This window comes from Carassius gibelio, chromosome A7, assembly GCF_023724105.1.
Source record: "Carassius gibelio isolate Cgi1373 ecotype wild population from Czech Republic chromosome A7, carGib1.2-hapl.c, whole genome shotgun sequence".
In the NCBI taxonomy this organism is placed as follows: domain Eukaryota; kingdom Metazoa; phylum Chordata; class Actinopteri; order Cypriniformes; family Cyprinidae; genus Carassius; species Carassius gibelio.
The window spans coordinates 24,819,644-24,842,172 of NC_068377.1; the positions used below are offsets into that span (position 1 = coordinate 24,819,644).

General features: G+C 36.1%; 1 protein-coding gene across 2 annotated transcripts; it reads left to right on the forward strand.

Moving 5' to 3' along the window:
- The first annotated feature begins 672 nt into the window (after positions 1-672).
- On the forward strand, positions 673-21,991 carry LOC128016918 (plakophilin-3). 2 transcript variants are annotated; one of them, XM_052601875.1, is made up of 14 exons: positions 673-825; positions 1,827-1,974; positions 8,938-9,032; positions 9,654-10,309; positions 11,154-11,277; positions 12,907-13,111; positions 15,425-15,599; positions 16,041-16,158; positions 16,395-16,559; positions 17,069-17,248; positions 18,139-18,292; positions 18,759-18,954; positions 19,462-19,549; positions 20,521-21,991. In XM_052601875.1, exons 1-14 carry the CDS (start codon positions 799-801, stop codon positions 20,560-20,562), a joined length of 2,373 nt encoding a protein of 790 aa, XP_052457835.1. In that variant the 5' UTR covers positions 673-798; the 3' UTR covers positions 20,563-21,991. The 2 variants fall into 2 exon arrangements, with proteins under 2 accessions (XP_052457835.1, XP_052457834.1); XM_052601874.1 differs by lacking the exon at positions 673-825 and having other exon boundaries at positions 1,564-1,974.
- The last annotated feature ends 538 nt before the right edge of the window (positions 21,992-22,529 follow it).

Sequence of the window (22,529 nt, forward strand, 5' to 3'; positions counted from 1 at the left end):
CATATAACTGATCTTCGTCATACCCTTTTTAAATAATGGAATTTACATTCCTTTGTATAAAGATTTCAGAATCTGTTTTTTATCATAAATCATGTTTTGTGCATCAGCACATTCTTATGCTGTCAGTCATAAATACTATTGTAAAAAAGAAAAGAAAAAGTATTTATTTTGGTGTTTTATTTATTTATTTTGACATTCTCATTTGTGTCTTTTAAACAAATACTTCTTAAGATAGATAAAACCACACAATCATTTGTCAGTTTCATTGTTGTGGGATATAGTGAGCACGCTGGTGAGTTGCTGGACTGCTCATTGGGTGTGTCTTCTGGGCCTTCCTTTGTTTGAAACGAAGGAATTTGGCCACTCATTTCCAGCAGTCAGTGGATAAAGCCATCAGCTAAAATAATGCATTCTTTACGGTATGAGTCAGTGATCTTCTTGTTGTCAAAATATACACAGAAAATATACACATTTAAACCAACTCAACTGAAAACCCCCTCAAACCTCATTCAGCCTGTTGACTAAACAGTTTGCCCATCCTCTTTCTTAGAAGTGGGATTTTTAGAACTCTTAATTTTCCCACCTATCTTTTTTTTTTTTTTTTTTTTTTTTAGGATTAACCGTTCTTGGGAGGAAAGATGATGCAATGTCAGTATTTGGGTGGGTAACAGACATTTTTAAGTTACTCCTCTTTAGACAGAATAGTTTAAGACAAGAGTCGAAAGAGAGACGAGCAAGAGGGGCTTATAAAAGGATGTTGTGAGGCCTTGTTCTCGAAAAACAACAAAGGAAGAAACAATGAAACAGATGTCTTCCACATTAATGGTGAGTAATTCTTTTTGTCATGTTTTTCAGCTGCTTAATTTCTGTATTCAAAAAAATATATTGATTTAATTAGATTCCTTACAAAAAAATATGTATCTCATGGTAATGCCATTGTACTTTTGTATAAGTAACTTATTTTTGAAAAAGCTTTAATGCTATTATGAAAAAACATTTTTAGAACATTTACATTTTATTAGTTAAATATAATATAGAGAGAGAGAGAGAGAGAGAGAGAGAGAGAGAGAAAGAAAGAAATAAGGAATTCAACTTTGCATATTACAAAAAAATATTATAGTAGCCTACCATTATGTTATTAGATGGTAAAACCATGGTACTTCTAAAGATGCCATGGTCCTGAATGTTTGCCGTATTCAAATACCAATTAAAGTTTTCACAGAGAGAAGCATAATGTCCCACATCAAATATTTACCATTGCAACACCAAGGTAATAAATAACATGAAACTTTGATATTTAGCATATTCAAACATCATTCACTCAGAGAAAATGGTATGATGTTAAAAAGAAAAGAAAAAAAGAAAACATGGTAATATACTTTTAGGTGAGGGGGGTGACAAAGCAAAAAAGTAGAGTAGACCCAATCCGCACAGCAGAGCTCATATAACCAGTGTAACTCTAAACTGTGGGACTGATAAACGCATATCTCAGTGCTGAGAGCATACGTGAATGAGAAGCCCCGCCCCTGCTACACAATCTCTGTATCTCTTGACGACAGGAGCGCACAGCTGCCCACGTAGAGCTGGACAGATCAAGTGCACGCGACGCTGCACGTTTGACCTGCGCTCCGGGCAAATTACTTTCACTTGATATTGGGATTTTTTCAGAAGAGCATTAGAGGGGCGATCGGAATACGAATTTCGGATAATCTTTTTCGACGCGCAGAAAATAAAAGTTTGGATTGTGTAATTATTGGAGCAAGTTTTCAGACTTCATAATGAGTGCTGTTGTGGCCACTGAGGGCCTGTTCTGTTCCGCCCTACAGCCCAGCACCTCGGTCACCACATATGCGATCCCGACCGATGACCATCCCGGGAGGGATCAGCTATCTAAAGCCAGACGCGTCCAGCAGCAGGTCCAGCAGCGCATGGCGGAGAAATCCTCACCCTCATCCCGACTCAACGCCTCCACAGGTGAGCAGAAGCTGCTGCTGATCCGTTACTTTAAACTCTGACGCCATACAGGCGACACTCTCTTCTAGAATGTGCAATACGTTTTTAGTAAACTTTTTAAACTTTAAGTAAATTGCAGGTTACATGATAATACCTATTCCACGTTACATAATAAATTAGAATATACATAAAATTGTAATGTTAAGAGATTTTTCCCCCATTCCCCTTAAATGGTTATAAATAGCAAATCGTTTAAATAAACAAAACAAATCATTTTTTATAAACAGAGTAAATAATTTTTTTTTTTAGTAATGTTTGTGTTTTCAAATATAAAATTTGCCCAAATTCTTTCATTTCTTCTTCTTCTTATTATTTTTAATAGAAACAGGAAGCCATATTTTCATAGAAATAAGAGTCAAGGATTATCAAACCTATAGTTATTTAAATACACAATAAAATGAACACTATAATATGTCTAATTCTATTACATATTGTTAAGTTTAAGTAAGCAATCTGTCAGAAATGTATACATTTAAGCAGAACATTCCTACAGTAGTGGAGATAGTGAACACAATAGCTCTACGTGGACTCCGGGTAACACTGACAGGATTTGTTTTGCATCAGAATGCAAATATCTTTTTGGTCTTCATGTTTTGGATACAGTCATTGCAATTACAGGCGCACACTGGTTTTCCAGTATGCTTGTTGTTGCTTTGTTAATAGAGAAAAAGTATTTTGTGCCTGTGTTCAAGTAGTCGTTTCATTCGTTTTGTTTTGCATTTGGTTGGATTCTGCTGCTGGGAACCCCCTGAAACGGGAAACTGTCATTTGGAACAACTGATATCCTGACACTTTCCTGAAAACTGGACAATCATGTTGGCCCTCATAAGAATGAAGTTAAACTTGTAAACATTAAATAAGCTTGTATGAATGGAAAACTGGCCCATTGTTGTATAATAAAAGCTTGACCAGATATATAGATGCTTTCAAATGCAAATGTGTAAAATGAATCACTCAGCACATGCGTTTTAGAGATGTAAGCCATTGTGAGCAGTGTGTGTGCAGATGTTTGTGGAGGAGGAGGAGTGTAAAACCCATGGGAAAGGTATCACTTTCTTCTCTGGCAGGTAGAAATAAGGGCAAACCTCATCCCCCCCAACACCCCATTCCCACTGCCCCACTGTATAAATACAGCTTTCTCTTGTCAAGAAGGTGTCTGAAATACAGCTTTACTAGTGCTTGACCAAAGCACTTAAGTCAAACATTATATAAAAAAATCTTTAACAGGAATAGGAACCTGAGAAACTTATCTAGTAGTATAGTATCGTATACAGATCAAGTTAGCAAAGTCCAATTCTTTTTTAATATTTCACTAAAGTTATGATTCCAAATCAAAGTCTGATTATATGTATAGGAACAACTATCCTGGTAGCACTTGAAAAATCTGTCAGGAACTCTAGCTTTCGGGATGTCTGGTAGAGAGAGGAATGTTAGGCATTTAACCATTGACCCTATCGTTGACCGCAATCACATAAGTGACATGGAGAACTGCATCTGGCCTATGTTAGAGCACCAGTTTGGACATGACCTTTAAAAAAGAAGAATGACCCAGCTGTTTATATAATGTGAAAAAAATAAAAAAAATCTGCCAAAACCTTCTTGGAACCATTATTATTATATGATTTTATTTTTTATTCAACTACGTCCTTATATAGAAAATATACAGAAGAATAAGTCATTATATGTGACCCTGGACCACAAAACCAGTCTTAAGTCGCTGGCTTTTATTTGCAGCAATAGCCAAAAAAATAAAAAAAAAATTAAAAAAATTAGTATGGGTCAAAATTTTAGATTTTATGCCAAAAATCCTTAGGATATTAAGTAAAAATCATGCTCCATGAAGATATTTTGTAAGTTTCCTACTGTAAATATATCAAAACTTAATTTTTGATTAGTAATAAATAATTTACACAACTTCAAAGGCGATTTTCTCGTATTTATTTATTTTTTTGCACCATTCCAGATTTTCAATTAGTTGTACCTCAGCAAAATGTTGACTGATCCTAATAAACTATACATCAATGGAAAGCTTATGTATTCAGCTTTCCGGTGATGTATAAATCTCAGTTTCGAAAAATGTACACTTAAGAACGATTTTGTGGACCAAATATATGATTATATAGTTTAGTCATAGTTTAGTAGCAAGTTTTGCATGCAACACGAACACATTTAATTTTGTGATTATTTATTTATTTATTTATTTATATTTGTTTGTATTTTTTAGTCAGCTCACACATGAGCTCAGTTTGACCTTGTCTGTGACACATTTCTTGGTCACACATCCATGTCCTTTGCCGAAGAGTTTCCTGCCATTTGATTCAGAGTGTTTTATCAGTAGGCCAGTTCTATTTTAGCTTCTAGGAGACTTGAATGGTTACATAACTTCAGAAAAGAATAACCCTAATAAAGCAGTTGTCTTGCTGTGTAGGTCCATTCAGTCGCATGTAACAGCCAACTGCTGCTTTGCAATTATTCAAAAAATATGGTGCATAGTACATGCTATTTAATTGTCATCAAGATTTATGCTCTGTTTCTCAGATTTTGTAACCAAGTTCCCCGGAATGTAGGGATTGCATGGGTTTGAATCATCCTGAGACTCATTCTAGTAATTTATTGAGCATGTGAAATAAGAAGCTCACATCTCTCTGTCAATACCAGCAGCAACAACATTTTAATATTGTTATTGTACGGATTTATAATGGAACATTTTAGATGGACCAGCCACATGACCCATGTGGTCATGGACAGATGCTTTTTGTAATTGTTTTTTTTTGTATTAATTTTTCATTTGTACATGTTTTGTAGAAGATATATCTAAAAAAAAATCTATATTTTAATAATATATGTATTTAAAATCATCACCATCATTGTAGTATCTATCAATGCAGCCTGTCTATAACAGTTATATTATGTTTTTTAATTAATTCATTAAGTTGTTGGTATGTATAGTACTGTACTGAACTCACTGAAAAACAGGAGCTAAGCAAGAACAGTCATACCAAGGCAAAACAAAACAGATGTTTCAATTTAAAAGTAATCTTTCCCTAAACACTCCTCCGCCCCAGTCTTAAGGACTTTAGCATTTAATAAACTTCTGTATCTGATGGCTTCCATGGAACATTTTCATTAAAGGGGCGGTACAATGGTGTTTTGTGTATTCAGAGTTGTTCACAGTGTTAAAGAGATGGATTCTCATGCTAAACATGGCCAAAGTTTTAAAAAATAATTTAGAAGAATGATGGAGAATTTCTGTGCTGAAAATCTTATTTCCGGGATGTTACAAGTTTGGTTGTTTTTTTTCCGATTAAAACATGGAGCGATCCCAGTGATAAAAGACCCCATTTATGTTAGTACAACTGCATCAGATTTCTGTCTTTTGTTGGAAATCAGCACATAAGTGAATATATGTTAATGGGAATGACACAAAACAGCAGTATTATAGCTCCGCCCACCACACGCCTCCAGGAACTCGACTTTTCCCAGAGAGAATCGGAAAGCTGTGTTTTTCTTTTATAAATATGATAAAACTAAATGCTTTTTGGAGATATGAAGGATGCAGTACTACTCTATAGGTACTCAAGATTAACATGAGATTAGGTGAAACTGTGTATGTTACAGTATGTACCCTTTAAAGTGCACTTCATGGTCTGAAATCTTGCAAGTTCAAGAAACTACTGATTTAAAAAATATATAGTTAGAGTTCATCAAAATAAAGACAGTTGTGGTTGACCCCTCAGACATTCACATTCATGACTTTAATGTGGACCTTTAGGCTTCCTGTCAGACTTCCTACAGACAGCTTAGAAACTCTGGTCTAAAAGGTTGTGTTTTATGATTAAAGGGGTCATATGACGTTGCTTAAAAGAACATTATTTTGTGTGGTGTAATGCAATGTGTTTATGTGGTTTAAGGTTAAAAAAAACACATTATTTTCTACCGACTGTACATTATTGTTTCTTTTCTATTCTTCTCTCTCTCTTCCTTTGTGAAACACGTTGATTTTTACAAAGCTAATTGTTCTGAAAAGTGACGTGTGCTCAGGTTGGCTAGCTATCCAGTGTGTTGTGATTGGCCGAATGCCTCAAGCGTGTGACGGAAATGTTATGCCCTTTACCATACTGTGATGTGTGTCCTGGTGCGATAAGACAAAACCAATAAAACCTATTACAAACGAGGCATTTGTTGCATCAAGTGGAGACATAATTACTGATTATAATGACTTATACTGCCTTTTTACATAATTGCATTGCATATTGTACTGCAACAACATAAAACCATATATGCATTTGTGATCAGAGAAATGACAAACAACAAGCGCTTCTCTACAATGCTCAAAACTGGCGTTTGGATCATAATTGACAAATTCTTTAAATATGAAAAACGTACTAACAGACAGTAAGTCAGAAGCACTAGACTGTCCTTGCAAAGTTGGAACTGCCCCACTTTATAGAAACAGACACCGGCATTGTAGGCTACTCTCACAGGAAGCCGTCCTTGTCCTTGTGCAAATGTGATGCACAAATCTGAATATTTGGGTTGAACCATTCCGGAACAGTGTTGTAAATACAACTTAACCACTGATTTTTTTTTGTTGTGTCCTCTTATGGAAGGCCAAAGAAAGTATTTTCACTTTCACAACGAAACACAGCATCTCCACGAAATGGCGCCGGCGGCAACAGCTAGAATTAATAGTTATGCCTTCTTTCTTTGTGTGAACATTTGAGATGCATTATGCAAATCTTCCCACATAGTGATGTAGAGATGTGGGGGCATGTTAGAACGAGCCATTTAAGGTAGGAGTAATTCACTTTTATAAAGAATATCTCTTTGGGTCTGAGACTTTAGTCTTTGCAACTTTATAGATCTACTTCATGCACCAAGAGCTTGAAACACTCCATCATATGAACCCTTAAAGACAATTTGAGGACGAGGCTGTGATAATGAAGCTAATGAAGAATTCTGAAACATTTTGAAGGAGTTTGGAAACGCATATTGCATTATCATATCATTTTCAACATTATTATTGCCAAAGTGATAGCTCTTCTTAGGGAGCACGTGTAATTAGCCATTCATAATGTTTTTATTAGGTTGCAGAAACTAATAAAATATTAAGATAGATGGTTAACTCTCAAACCCAATGAGTTCGGTATTTTTCTTTTATTTCTTCAGACAAACATTCTTAAGATGTGCCAATTGAGCAATGTCACATTTATGTGGAGCTCTAGCTGAAATGTATCTCTCCTCTGAGAGGAGTAATTTTAGGGTCTTATGTCACTGTTGATCAATGTAATACTTTGAAAGAAATCCCATCAAAATGAAAGCCACCTGCTGGGAGAGAATTTTCCCTGAGTTGTTCTTGCTTCTCTGAAAATAACCAGTTATCGAAATAGTGAAATGGCAAAAGTTAAATGTAATAATCAAATGTATTAAATAAAATACAAAGTAATTTGTAATTTTGAATTTGAATATACATAAATACATATACAGTATATACAAGCAATCATTTGAAGTGCAAGAGACAGTGCCATTACAGTAGAGTAAGACAAAGCACATTAAGTAATAGTGAAGTTAGATACACTCATTAGAGAAAGAGAAGCACTTTCCCCTCCTTGACAGCTTATAGACAACATATTATTTAACCCTAACGTTAGACACTAAAATATTATTGAGCATTAGACAGGATGGAGTCTATATACATCAGCTTAATAATTTATTCTTCATATTTTAAAACATTTAATGAAGACACAAAACTGACCTTCCTCTGACAGAAAACGTAACAGTCTTTCTCCTGAAGAGGTAGGCAGTATGACAAAAAATTCTGTGTCATATAATTATGTATATCACAGTACAGTTATTTTTAATTTATTAGATTTTTATTTGTAAAAATAAGCACAAAGAAGAAAGTAACAAACGACAGGTTGAGTAGAATTTAGTAAAGATATAAATTAAATAAAGATTTTTATAAAGATCCTTAGTTATATAATGTTATTCGTGTAAAGTATTTTAATAGTAGCATTTTAGTAAAAAATAACAGAAATTGAATAATCAAAAGTAAAATATAACTGCATTTTCTCTATGAATTGCATGTAGACTGATCATTGTTAAAGTTACTTGAGTAATTCAGTCAAGAGCAGTAAGTTATTTTCTTTTTGTCTTATTGTCTGATTATAATTAAGACTATAGACAGCAGCAGGTATGTTAGGCTGTATGTATGTTAGACGCATACATGGATACAATATATCAATCCATATTTCTCGATCCACACGTCAAAAAAATTAAGCAGTCCTGCGGAACAATATATATTGTCATACTGCCTAGTCTTACTCAAGAGGATAGCTCAAGCAATTTCACTGAGAGTATGCATTTTAGTAAAAATGTGGTAACACTTTATTTTAAGTACTAATTTCCACTAATAGATGCTTATTAGCATGCATATTACAAGCATTTTGATTTTTTAGTAGTACTTTATGAACAGAGATGATAAGTATTTTAATTACATGTATTTAACATTTGTATTTAATTACTTTGGAGATTTTTTTTTCATTACTATTAGACAAAAAAAATCTGATGTAATTTGTAATTAAATGCTCTGAGTGACAGCATTTTTATTTTAAATGTTTAAAATAATCAAGTAGTCACTTTATTCTCAGATAATGCAATAACTTTCTTCACCTTTGTTACTACTATCAACTATTGCTTATCACAGTTTTTGGCAAGATGCAAGCGAATCATGACATCCTGTTGTTGGTTCCAGCTGTTTGGCAGCAGAAGAAACTCATTTTTGAAATGTCAAACTATGACAGAATTAATTTTTTTTTTTCTTGGTGTAATGCAAAGAATAAACAATATATAAAGAAGTTAGTCACAGAAATGCTCATAAACTGATTTTTTAAAAACATTTTATGTAATTGTCCTCTTTTTCAGAATTTGACAGCCACTCATCCACTGTAAAATACCAAACCAAAACCCCTGGATTCAGCTCCAAGTCTGTTATCCACCATGGCAACAGAGCAATGGCGGTAGGTGTGACCACATTCACTACAATTCCTATTGCATAATTTATTTGAAGCCAGTGGGATCAGAGCTTGTTTTAGTAAAGCATTACTCTTTAACAATAGACCCTGCGATAACATTTCCGTATAATTTCAAGGTCCCATTTTAAAAGCCCAGACAGAAATTGAATTGTTTGCAGAAAGGAATCACATTATTAATTTCAATCGATTGATGTTAGCTACAGAGGTAAATTCTATAATGTATGTTATTTTGCACTAATAGCACTATTAAAATCAGGTTAGACCAGCCATCCATGAATAGTTATTTGTTGAATTGATTGCAATGTCCAGAATCCCTTGACAATGACACTCTGTGTGGCTGCACCCTGCAAACACAATGATGCGGTATTTTGCGTTCTCCTGTGGGAGCTGTGTTTAGAAAGTGAAGTGGAGTACTAGCAAGCTGCGGAATTGAGCTCAGAGCCCAATGTGCATCTGAAACATTCCTAACCCAAAACCTCATGAGCCAAATGGTGAGCCGCAGGCCACGTTATCCCTTCTGTGTGATAGCAGTGAGCCTACTAGAGCAGATAGCATGTGCCTAATCAATGCATAATTCAGATATTCATATGACTCCCTTTTATTTAGACGCCTCGACTGTCTCAGTACGCAGGAGAATTTTCCTCTCGCTCTGCAGTAGAAATGGGCACTCAGCGAAGAATCAGTCATGGCGTGCCTGTGCCCACCGTAGTGGGCCGTGCGTACATGCAGCATGATGACACACATCTGAGTGGCTCTAACAACAAGATGCAAACATCGGATTCGAGGACAATGAGTCGGACTGAGCAGGAGGCAGCAGTAATGGCCGGGCTCACATTGCAACGGCAGTCATCTCCTGTGGGGAACTGGATGGCGCCCTATGGCCAGAGCACTTTACCCAACGTGATGCAAAGTCAGCGCACCCTCACTGGGACCCTGGCACGAGAGGGTTTCAACGCAGGATGGAGGGAGGCAGAGTTGGCTAATCAATATACATTTAAAGGCCCTTCCCAGCGAACCATCAGCCGCATAAATAATCGTCAGGTGCCGCAGCAGCAGCAGCAGCAGCAGCAGCAGCAGCAAAGGCAGAGCAGCAGCTCAGTGCAGTGCCAGCAGATGTCCACTGGGGGCACCAGTATGAAGGCTGCTGGGCATTACCAGGGCACCATGAAGAGAGCGGGGTCTGTGCATAGTATTAAGAGTGTCGGTCGTGGTGTGGATGTTTATGACGGATTGGCCGATGAAACCGCAGAAGCTCTTGGCGGGTAATGTAAAATTATCTTCTAATCGTTGAGTTCTTTGCAAAATAAATTTTTGAAATTGATTCCAGTTGGTCTTGTTCTCATGACATACAAACGAAATTCAAGCCTGTAGCGATTCAAAATAGAAGTATTCATACAATGCAATGTCCATGATGAAAACTTTTGCTTTAAACATTTGATGATGCATCATGAATTATAAGCAAATCTTAAACACATACACAACCTTCAAAAGTATGGGGTTGGTAAGGCTTTTGTGTGTTTTTTTTTTAAATAAATGTATTTTGCACACCAAGGCTGCATTTATTTGATAAAAAATTAAAACCAGTAATATTGTGGAATATTATTATCGTTTTCTGTTTAACTATATTAAAATATAGTTAATATTTTGCTTCAGCATCATTACTCCAGCCCGCAGTGTCACATGATTCTACAGAAAGGACTCTAATATGCTGATTTGCTGCTCAAGAAACATTATTATTAAGGTTGTGAAACAGTTGTGGTGCTTAATAGTTTTCGTGGAACCTGTGAAAATTTTTTTTCAGGATTCTCTGATGATTAGACGGATAAAAAAGAACAGCATTTATTTGAAGTAGAAATATGTAATGATCAAAAAGTCTTTACTGTCAATCAATATAAAATATCCTTGCTGGATAAAAGTATTAATTTATTTTTTTAAAAACTTTGACTTTCCCTAAACTTTTGTTTTCTTTGTAATCATATAAAATGTTGCTCACAAATTAAATATTTTATTTAACAAAAACATATTCACGTGTAATCTATTTCAAGTATATTACATTTTTGGAATATATTTTGTAACACTTTCTATTTTGTTTGTGTGAATGAACAGAATCCATAACCTGGACATGACTACAGCAGTCAGTCACCTCTCTTCCACTGATGTTGCTATGCAGATGTTAGGAGCAGCCTACATACAGCATCAGTGTTACCACAGCAATGAAGCCAAGACCATGGTACAAATATACAATTATACATTTATTAGATCAGAAATATGTGACCCAGTCATAAAACCAGTCATAAGTTTTTAATATTTTTTATTGAGATCTACACATCATCTGTAAGCTGAATAAATACTCTTTCGATTGATGTATTGTTTGTTAGGATTGAACGATATTTGATCGATATATAACTATTTGAAAATCTGGAATCTGAGGGTGTAAAAATATATAAATATTGAGAAAATCCCCTTTAAAGTTGTCCAAATTCAAATTCTTAGCAATGCATGTTACTTATCAAAAATTAAGTTTTAATGTATTAAAAGTAAGAAATTTACCAAATATCTTCATGGAACATGATCTTTACTTAATATCCTAATAATTTTTCCTATATAAGAAAAATCAATAAATGTGACCCATACAATGTATTTTTGGCTTTTGCTACAAATATACCCCAGTGACTTAAGACTGGTTTTGTGCTCCAGGGTCACACATACATTTGAAACAAAGGACTCTATGGAAATAACACATACTGTATTATGACAGAAGTAAGGAAATGAGAATAGAGATCCAATTTTCCCTTTATATTTCACACTAGTCAGAGAACCTAATGCATTTATTAATTTCCTTGTGAAAGATATCCAATAATGTTAGGATTTTCCCAAAATAACCACTAATATTAGATTTTTTTTAAACTTCAAAACATTTCACATTTCAGTTGAAATCAACAACGAGATGAGATCATATTATTTAATGTTGTGATTGATTACAGTGTCAGTTTTTCCGATTACCTTGATTTCCATCCTGGGCAGACAGCAATTTTTGCTTTAGTATATGGCAGCTTTCAGTCCAGGGCAGCAACAGAGCTCTGTTTGGACAGGATTGGAGGGCGCACACACAGGATGTGCTCTTCCTTTCAAAAACAGCTAGATGAAGTGTATCAGGCAGGAACAGAATGCCGGGCCTAGTGACGTGTTTTAAGAAGTTGAACTCTAATGAACTTGACACTTTGTCTTAAAATCTCAAAGCTCATCAGGCAGCAGCAACCAAAGTCTGATGCATAAGTACAATAACCAACTGTGCAAAAAAAATTGCACAGAATGAATACTCCTCGAGGGGTTGGCTGATTTATCTGTTGAGAGGTCAATTAGACAAAATGATCAAAATTCCTTTTAAAGTGTATAAATATAAACCATTCAAGGGAAGGAATTAAGTCAAATAGACAACTCTACAATATAAAGCAAATCATGTGAAGTTTGTTTAAAAATTTTTAGTTGTCTGCACAATATATATTTGCATAATTAATGGAGCATGGTAAAGCTCAAAGCTCAGCTGCTTTTTCGTCTTTATTGTTCTATGTTATACTCAAGCCAGAATGAGAGAATACCTTCACCCTGTCCTTAATCTTTATCCTGGGCCTCAGGGGGCAGAACATTCCGCCTGAGAGCACATAATGCCAAAACACAGACAGATGTCTGAGCAGGTTGCCATGTTGGGCTGAAAAAGTGTTAATGAGATTAATGAGAGATTTAAGAGATTTTTGTCTATGAAGTGTGAAACACAAAAATGGGATTCAGAGACATGGGATCACTTAGGAATCAGGATATTTCTCACAGAGCTTAACTAGATGTTTTTCTTGATGCACAGGTGCGCAGTTTGAAGGGCATCTCAGCACTAGTACAGCTGTTTAGCAGTGAGAACCAAGAGGTTCAGCGCTATGCAACAGGTGCTACACGCAACCTCATCTACGAGAATATGGACAACAAGACAGCACTTATTGAAGCCGGTGGGATTAGCAAACTAATTGGGGCTTTAAAAGAACCTGATGATGAACTACGCAAAAACATCACAGGTATGTTTGAGTGAGTGTTGTTTTTCAGAGCAAGGCAAATTTTTGGACTGTGAAAATACAAAGTGCCACGCATGTTTTAGCTAGAAGTCAAGTACATACAGTGGTGTGAAAAAGTGTTGGCCCCCTCCTTGATTTCTTATGTTTGTCACACTTTAATGTTTCAGATCAAAAAAAATTCTATATTAGTAAAAGATAACACAACATGCAGTTTTTAAATGAAGGTTTTTATTATTAAGGGGGAAAACTAAATCCAAAACTACATGGCCTGTGTGAAAACGTTTGCTCCCTAAACCTAATAATTGGTTGGGCCACCCTTACCAGCAAAAACTGCAATTAAGCGTTTGTGATAACTTCTAATGAGTCTGTTACAGCGCTGTGAAGGAATTTTGGTCCACACATCTACGCAGAATTGTTGTAATTGAGCTACACTGGAGGGTTTTCGAGCATGAACCGCCTTTTTAAGGACATGCCACAGCATCTCAGGTGGATCAAGGTCAGGACTTTGACTAGGCCACTCCAAAGACTTCATTAAGTTTTTCTTCAGAGGGGGACTTGCTGGTGTGTTTTGGATCATTGTCCTGCTGCAGAACCCAAGTTCGCTTCAGCTTGAGGTAACGAACAGATGGCTGGACTGGATTTTTTGGTAAACAGCAGGCTGCATGGTTCCATTTATCACAGCAAGTGATGAGTCTCTTTCTTATGATGGAGTCATGAACACTGACCTTAACTGAGGCAAGTGAGGCCTGCAGGTGTTTGGATGCTGTTGTGGGGTCTTTTGTGACCTCTTGGATGAGTCATCGCTGTGCTCTTGGGGTCATTTTGGTCAACCGGACACTCCTGGGAAGGTTCTCCACTGTTCCATGTTTTTGCCATTTGTGAATAATGGCTCTCACTGTGGTTCAAAGCTTTAGAAAAGACTTTTTCCAGACTGATAGATCCCAATTACTTTCTTTCTCATTGGTTTCTGAATTTCTTTGGAGCTCGGCATGATGTCTAGCTTTTGAGGATCTTTTAGTCTACTTCACTTTGTCAGGCAGGTGCTATTTAAGAGATTTCTTGGTTGCGAACAAGTGTTGCAGTTATCAAGCCTGGGTGTGGCTAGAGAAATTGCACTCATGTGTGATAAACCACAGGTTTAACAGGGGGGCAAACACTTCTTCACACAGGGCCATGTAGTTTTGGATTTTGTTTTCCCTTAATAATTTAAAAACTGCATGTTTTGTTCACTTGTGTTATCCTTGACAAATATTTAAATTACTTTGATGACCTGAAACATTAAATTGTGACAAACAAGCAAAAAAAATAAGAAATCAGGAAGGGGGCCAACACTTTTTCACACCACTGTACATCAGTTCTGATTCAGACGGGTGATTTTTAGGGGCCAAGCATTGTCAGCTCAGACAGGAGGAGGGCTAAGTGGAACAGTGAGTGAGTGTATCTGGGGAAACAAAGAGAAAACTCAAAAGAAAAAAAAGTGGTCTGGCTGTTTTCTGGAATCGCTCCAAGTCTCAGATGCAGTGGGAAGTAGACTCCCAGAGGCCTTTGTGCTTTGTGAGCTCTGCTATCACCCCCACCCCCTCACACATCCACACTCACTTAGTAAACAATCCTTGACATTCTTTCTGCTGGACTCCGGGTTGCCAGGTCTCTTAGTAACATTTTATGACTTGTACGCTTAACTGTGTTGGCTTCAAAACCTCTAGACACTAGCAGCTTAGTGCTTTGTGTGGTAAACATCCCCAAACTAAATAACATTTGAGATCTTAGACTACAAATGTAAAAATATATGTATTTTTATACATATTAATCACACATTAGCATATTATTATTGATTAATGTAGATATTTCTAATAGATTACTGCTTATAATATGTGTAATAGTTCTCAATTATGCGCTTTTTGCAGCATTTTAATTTTAATGCTTGACCACTTTACCATGACTGGGCAGTCAGTTGTTTAAAATAATCATGCCTGCAATGTCAGTTCATCAGTTGTTTTCATGATGAAATGACATAAATTAATTTAGTTTTATAGTTTAATTATTAAGTCTGAATGTCAGAAATCCATATGATTTTCTTTTACAAACCACATTGTTTAGGTGGTGAAATTGGAATAAAGTAATCTTTTGGGATGCAACACATATGTAAGTTCATAAAAAGTATGCTGTAGTGAAAAAAAAGAGGAGATATATGATATAACTTAAATGTTATAATTGTTACACTCCAGCATTTACAAATACATATTATATTTATAAGCAAACAGTTAAACTCATTAAAGTGGTCTTTGACAAATCTCTTTCTCTTTGTCTCTGTAGGCATTTTGTGGAACCTGTCTTCTAAAGACAGTTTGAAGGAGAGGCTGGCCCGAGAGAGTTTGGCTGAGCTGACGGAGAGAGTGCTGGTGCCTCTGTCTGGAGGAGGAGAAGCTGGTGTCATTCAACAGAGTGCGTCTGAGGCTGATATTTTCTACAACACCACGGGCTGCCTCAGGTACACGCCTCACACTTACTGCATGCATGCATTTAAATGCATTTATGTTCTATGCATGCACAGCATGGTCAAAAATGAACTAGAGCATGGGGCGCAAATGTCAACAAATTTTATAAAAAGCCCCAGATATTAAAGTTGTGGGTGCATAAAATGCATCCATAATGAGCGCTTCATTAAAAAGTAATGATAAATTGTATATTTCAGAATATATATATATTTCAGCCTGTTATTGTGCATAATGTCATGTACTTGTATACAAATAGATTAAAAATGTACCTGAAATAAAGCAAATAAAAATAAGAGTTAATTGAATAAGTTTCAGATTTCCTGCTGGAAAGATTTATAGACACAAGATTAACCTCTTACAAATATTTCTACACAAATGCATAAAAAAAAGAAAAACATCATGACCTTAACAACTTCCCTTTATATGCACTGAAGGAACCTGAGCTCCGTGAATGACAGAACCAGGCAGCAGATGCGGGAAATGCGAGGGCTGGTTGACTCTCTGGTTGGATACATTGAAAACTCCCTACAGGAGGGAAAAGGAGAGGACAAGGTTAGACCGGAGAATTGACATTCAAATGTGCTTGCTAATATGCTAGCCTTGAGCCAGTTAACAAAGTGTATCTTTGCCAGTTGAAAACCATTCTAAGATCTACAGTATTTCTCACGTGGCATTTAGAAAACAATTGTTATTAAATCGTTATAAAATCAAAAACAACAGTTGCTGTAATCTACAACATCATTTGCAAAAGCATTTGAAATCCTCATTCTGTAATTCTGTGCTTCTAGGGTGTAGAAAACTGTGTGTGTGTCCTGCGAAACCTGTCCTACCAGCTGTACTCTGAGATCCCTGCTTCAGTTCAGATGCGTTTGGAAGGACCCACTCGAGCACAGGACACGCGGCACAACGACCCCATCGGCTGCTTCACACCACAGAGCAAGAAAGAAAAAGATGTCAGTCACTCACCTGCAATCTGCTATAACATCAACATCAAATTTAACATATTCGCAATATTATTAACCTTACTCTTCCTTCACATATGGATTTTATATTATTCACATTTGGTTTCTCCCAAACCTAATCTGGTATTTCCCGAAATTATTTGTTGACTTGTTTTTGTTTTGTTTTTTTGTACAATATCTAATTTTTTAGGATAGGACATCTTGAATATAGTGTATATAATAATACATATATTACCATTTAACGTTTTAAAAATGGTGAGAAGTCACTTATGCTCATAAGTCTATGTTTATTTGATCAAAATATAGTAAAAATAATATTATTGTGAAATATGCTAACAATTTAAAATAACTTTTTCCCATTTAAATTTTTTTTTTTTCAGAATTTTGTTGATGAAAAGAAATTTTAAAAGAGCAGCATTTATTTGAAACTTTATTAAAACATTTTTGCAACATGTTACTTTTGATCAATTTCATGCATGCTTGCTAATGTGTTCCATCAGAGGAATCAAGACCTGACCACCTTCTCTGAAGTGGCACGAGTCCCGAAAGGAGCAGAGTGGCTGTGGCACCCTAAGATAGTCGCTCTGTACAACCGCATCCTGCAGAACACCGAAACAAGCGCAGCCACACGTGAGGGAGCGGCGGGAGCCCTGCAGAACATCACAGCGGGCGACAGCAGGGTGAGAAACCAGATTTGACACTAAACTTCAAAGCTGAACTCCTACCATTACTCATATTCAAAGGAACACTTCACTTTTTTGAGTTTTGAGTTAAAGAGTTAAACACTGAGTTTTACCATTTTTGAATCTTTTAGCTTAGCATAGATCATTGAATCTGATTAGACCGTTAGCATCTCTCTCAAAAATGACCAGAGTTTCTATATTTTTTCCTATTTAAAACTTGAACCTTCTGTAGTTACATTGTGCCCAGCAACTCTGCTATTGCTGCGACTACACAAACTAGCTGGGGAAAGTTCCTTATTACGCTGGAATAAGAGTATAGTCTTAGTACACAATGTACCTACAGAAGGTTCAAGTTTTAAATAGGAAAAATATAGAAACACTTTGGTCATTTTTGACCGAGATGCTAACGGTCCAATCAGATTCAATGATCTATGCTAAGCTAAGCTAAAAGTGCTACCGCCAGACCCGGAGATCGGCTGAATGTATTCAAAAATTTTGAAAATAAGTCTAAATTTAAAAAAAATGGAGTGTTACTTTATTCGAATTTGTGCGATGCAATCATGTTACGTAATCTTAATAGTAGCTGAATGTGTGACTTTTATCTCTATTATTTATGACTTTTAGTGCTTCAGCATGTTTTTAAACTCTCCTACTTATTCATTCGGCATGTTTCTCCATCTTTATTTTTCCATCCCATTTCTCGCTGTTCTCCTACACTCATAAAAATGAAGGTTATTCAGTGGCATCTCTGTAAAATCCCCCATCTGGAACATTTATTTTTATTAAGAGTGCATGTCTTTGTGTTTTATCTGGCAGACTGTATAACTGATTGCTCTCTGTCTCTCTTGTTTTCCTTCACTCAACACTTTTCCTTTGTTTTTTCTTAGTGGGCCTCTGTGTTGAGTCGTGTGGCGCTGGAGCAGGAGCGGATGTTGCCGGTGATTCTCGACCTGTTGCGATGTCCCACAGAAGCCGAGCTCCGTTCTCTCACGGGTCTGCTGAGGAACCTCTCCAGACACTGCAAAAACAAAGCTGACATGGGTTAGTGAATGACGTTCTGCTCCAGCTCTCTGTCTTTAATTACATCTTAATGTGTAAAACACCCCGGCCAAGATTTCAACATCCTGGCAAGGAAAATGTCTAGATCAGCGAAAAACCGACATCAAGATTTGCGCAACTATGAAAAACCCTCAGACGATCTGTACTATCTCTTTTTATATTCACTTCCCAGAGTGCACCATTCGCCCACATAGCATTAAATGGAATTCTTACACATTGTTTTTGCTCCCACACATTATTTTCAGCTCCCATCAGACTCATACTTGTCTCATTCCCAGTATCTGCTGCCGCCCGTTTCTCCCCACCCTGACCTCAGTCCTCTGCTTCCCTATAATCCACCCCCGCTGGGTCACACAGCCCCTCCTTCGTCACATTACACACATATATCATTCACTCTCTGTTTGTGTAATTCCAGCTAAATTTGTTATTGCTTCCTATCCCTCCCTAGCTACCAAAGTGGTGAATATTCTGGTGAACAAACTCCCCAGTGATGGGCATCAGAAAGAACCGTCTAGTGACGTGGTGGTCAACATCTGTGGGGTCCTCAACAGCCTGGTTACAGGAAGCTCTCTGGCTGCCAGAGATATCACTTACTTTGATGGACTACCCAAGCTGGTCAGCATTAAGACATCTCATGACAACAGGTAAAATAATAATACAAATATATTTTTTGAAGGAAATTCATATGTTTATTCAGCATGGGAGGACAAGAGCAAGACGTACTTAAAAGCCGATTTGCTTGAATCTTTTAACTTTGATAGTAATTGGTTATACATGCAGAAGGAGAAAAAAAATGAATATTGAATATAGCTACATATGTCTAAACGTGACCAAATGATGGGATTGAATAAGATTGGAGGTGCACTATTCTGAAAATTGGATCTTTTATGGTGGTCCCCCAGCGTTTATGGTGTATACTTTAAACCTGAAGTGAGAGAGTATCATTTCTTTGAAGTTATGATAAGAAATCAACAAGGTTTCTTGACATTTTCAGCCACAAATCATAATTTAAATGATCCATTTATACTGGACCTCACCTACCATCTCTCATAGCACTACTAGTGTAATACACACTACACGCTGTTGCATTATTTAGCTGTTTAATGTCCCAGCTTTGCTTCTCATGTTTCTCCTTTCTTATTCTGTCTCAGTCCTGGGAAGCTGAAAGCCGCCAGGGCCGCCTCCACCGTTCTCTCCAACATGTTTCAGTACACCAAACTTCATAAAGATTACAAACGGGTGAGTCTCAGTGTAAAACCCACTTAAAAAACACAAATGAATGTTTAACTGTTCGGAGTCGCAAGTAGTAGGTGTGTGCCAAAAGCCTCTTCTCTGTAATTTGATATGAAAATGGATACCTTAGTGTATCCAGACTTTGCATTGATGGGTATTGTGTGTAATTGCTTAACAAGTATTAACCTGCTTGGCCAATGCCAACTGTTTTATTATGGCTAGTCAATAAAAATAGGTGGTTACAGTGTGTGAATAGCTTGGTTAAGGATACTGGAAAGCTGTCCAGATGCTCTCTAATGTGATATCTGCTCTCTCAGTCAGTTATATAACCGAGCTGGAAAAATATTTACCTACAACCCATTACTGATTACCAGAGCCTTTTCAGTTTTTACTGTTAAAATGACTTTTCTTTTCTCATGTCTTTAATAATTTTGGAGCATGTTTACAACAAAATGAATTTGGCAAAAACGAATGGCAAAAGTAACTATTAACAAACTCAGGTTTTCTTCCTGAAAAAAGTATCATGGTTGTTTTCAGACATGTTATTTGATGGGTTTGTTGTATTAAATAGTTAAAGCCTAGTCACATTGACCAGTTACACAGAAAGAGACTGTTATGTGACCAAGTCCTCACGAACTGTGCAGTCCAGTGATTTATTCTTCCATAGAAGCACTCATTGTTGCAGGCCAGTACTTTGTTACCAAAGAGCCATTTTTTTATTAAATTAAATTAAATTAACTGTGGGTGGTTCGTGTGTTTGCTGTTTGAGGCTAAGACTAGTTTAAGTCTGTTGCGTGTCTATGTTCAAAATGGTGCTGGTCAGAGCAGTGGTCCATGTGGAGTGCAGGAAGTTTGGGCAACTTCTTTCCATCATCTTGATACAATGTACCAATATATTTCAGCATTATATGACTATCTTTTATATTTAGCCTGTTATATAGTGCTAATTTTGAATTTCTCTTTTTTTTATATTACAGAAAGGGTTCACAAGACGAGATTTCACGGATATGACCATCTAATCTCTGTCCATGACTCCAAGCTGAACTCAGTGGACAAGATGGCATTAGACGTCCATGGGATTTTACATATATCTTTACCACCAAAGTCACAGGAGGAATGCAATCAGCCTGTTTCTCTCAAACACACACACACACACACCCACACACATATTGTGACCTGTAGAGGAGTGATTGAACACTATTAGCTAGCTGCACCCTTAAGTATTACAACATGCCAGAGATATAGAGGAATGCTTGCAGATCACTTAATCTAACGGACAGGCCGAAATGCGCACTTGTGTGTGTGTGGATGAATGGTTGAATTAATGATGAAACTGAGGCCTGTTTGAGAGAAGACAGTGTATAGACATGAGACATTAACAGCCGTTAGTTCCATTAGCACACGTTATTTCAAAGACTAATTCATTTTCATCAGACCTGCTTCTTTTACATAGATTTGAAATATAAACCTGTCCAGCTTATCCGTCTTATCCTAATTTTTTTTTTTTTTTTTTTTTGCACACAGAAATTCACAGTTTATAGGCTATAATCATGAAGTCTAGAAAGAGAAACTGAAATGAACTGAACTAAAATGTTGCAGCTGTCTAAAACTAAAGAAACAGATTTTGTTTGTTTTGCAATAAATATATGCAATTTTTGCTTTCCATGTAACACTGCTGGAGGCTTTTGTGGTTGTTACAGTTATATTAGCCTTGGATTTTGAGTGTAAAAGTGGATATAAATTACATTATATCTGAAATATTTGAAGTCAAGTATCCTTCTCTACTCTGAAAGCACAAATATGACAAATGTATTGCCTTTCAAAACTAATGCATATTTGAACATTTGTGTAAGTAATTTCCAGAGAATTGTGTAGCAAAATTATTTCCTGCCTTGTTGTGTGCCTTTTGCAAAGACTAAACAAATAACAACCAATGATTTTGATAAAACTTTCTTGAAAAAAAAAAAAATTCTCAAGTTTGATGTGCAGTCAGTATTATTTTCCAACTCACACATTTCTTTTATTTTCTTGTGCTTTAAAGTACATTATCTCCTCCCCTTTCTCCCCTTTTCTACAGAATCTCCCTCTTTCTGCATCTTTTCTGAATCAATCTATTTATCCATCAGTCCATATATAATATAACCGTTACGGTGTTTTTAAAAAATGGTTCTAATGGTATCGTATTGGCAATAGGTGGCGCCAAAGACGCATAAAACGAGTGTGCCATTAAATAAGTAATGTTCACGAGGGAAAACAACAAAAAAAAGAGAATGCTTACAGTTGTGACTGTCATTAGCTTAATCAATGGGACCAAACTTTCTGTAAGTGTTTTTAAAACATAAGACAGTACCCACATTTGGGTACCTAGAATAAGATTTCACTTCTACTGTTAATAAAATCTTTGTTGGTTACCATGAGATCGATGGAATAAATGTTATCTAATTCAAATGGGCTACCTTTTATTTTTATGGTATATCAAAAAGAGTATATTTTTAAATGTGATTGTTTGTGATTATACCAGTATTTAACATACTTTCATAACAAAGATTAAAATAGGAAAAATATGCGATATGAAAATTATGAAAAAAAAAAGCATAATAAAAAATTATATTAAAAAAATGTTTTACAGAGAGCGAAAACAAAAAACAAGATTTGTTTTTCAAAAGGCCCTTTTCTAAAAGGTACATCTAGAAAAAAGGGACTTGTCTTATAATCATGGTCGTCTTATATTCGGGTCAATACGGTAATTATAAATTAATTTATTAATTGGGAGTTGAGCATACACTGCATACATTCTCCAGGAAACATTCAAGGGAACTGATAAAAAAAATAAATCTTGTTCATGCACTCAACTCTTTTCTTCTTTTTTGGAAAATTTCTTGAGGCCAATGGCTGATAGGTTGGAATGCATTAGGGGTCAGTGTACAATTGTTGTGGTCTTTATCTGAGAGCATGGGAACATCAACCGAGCAACCACTGACCAAAA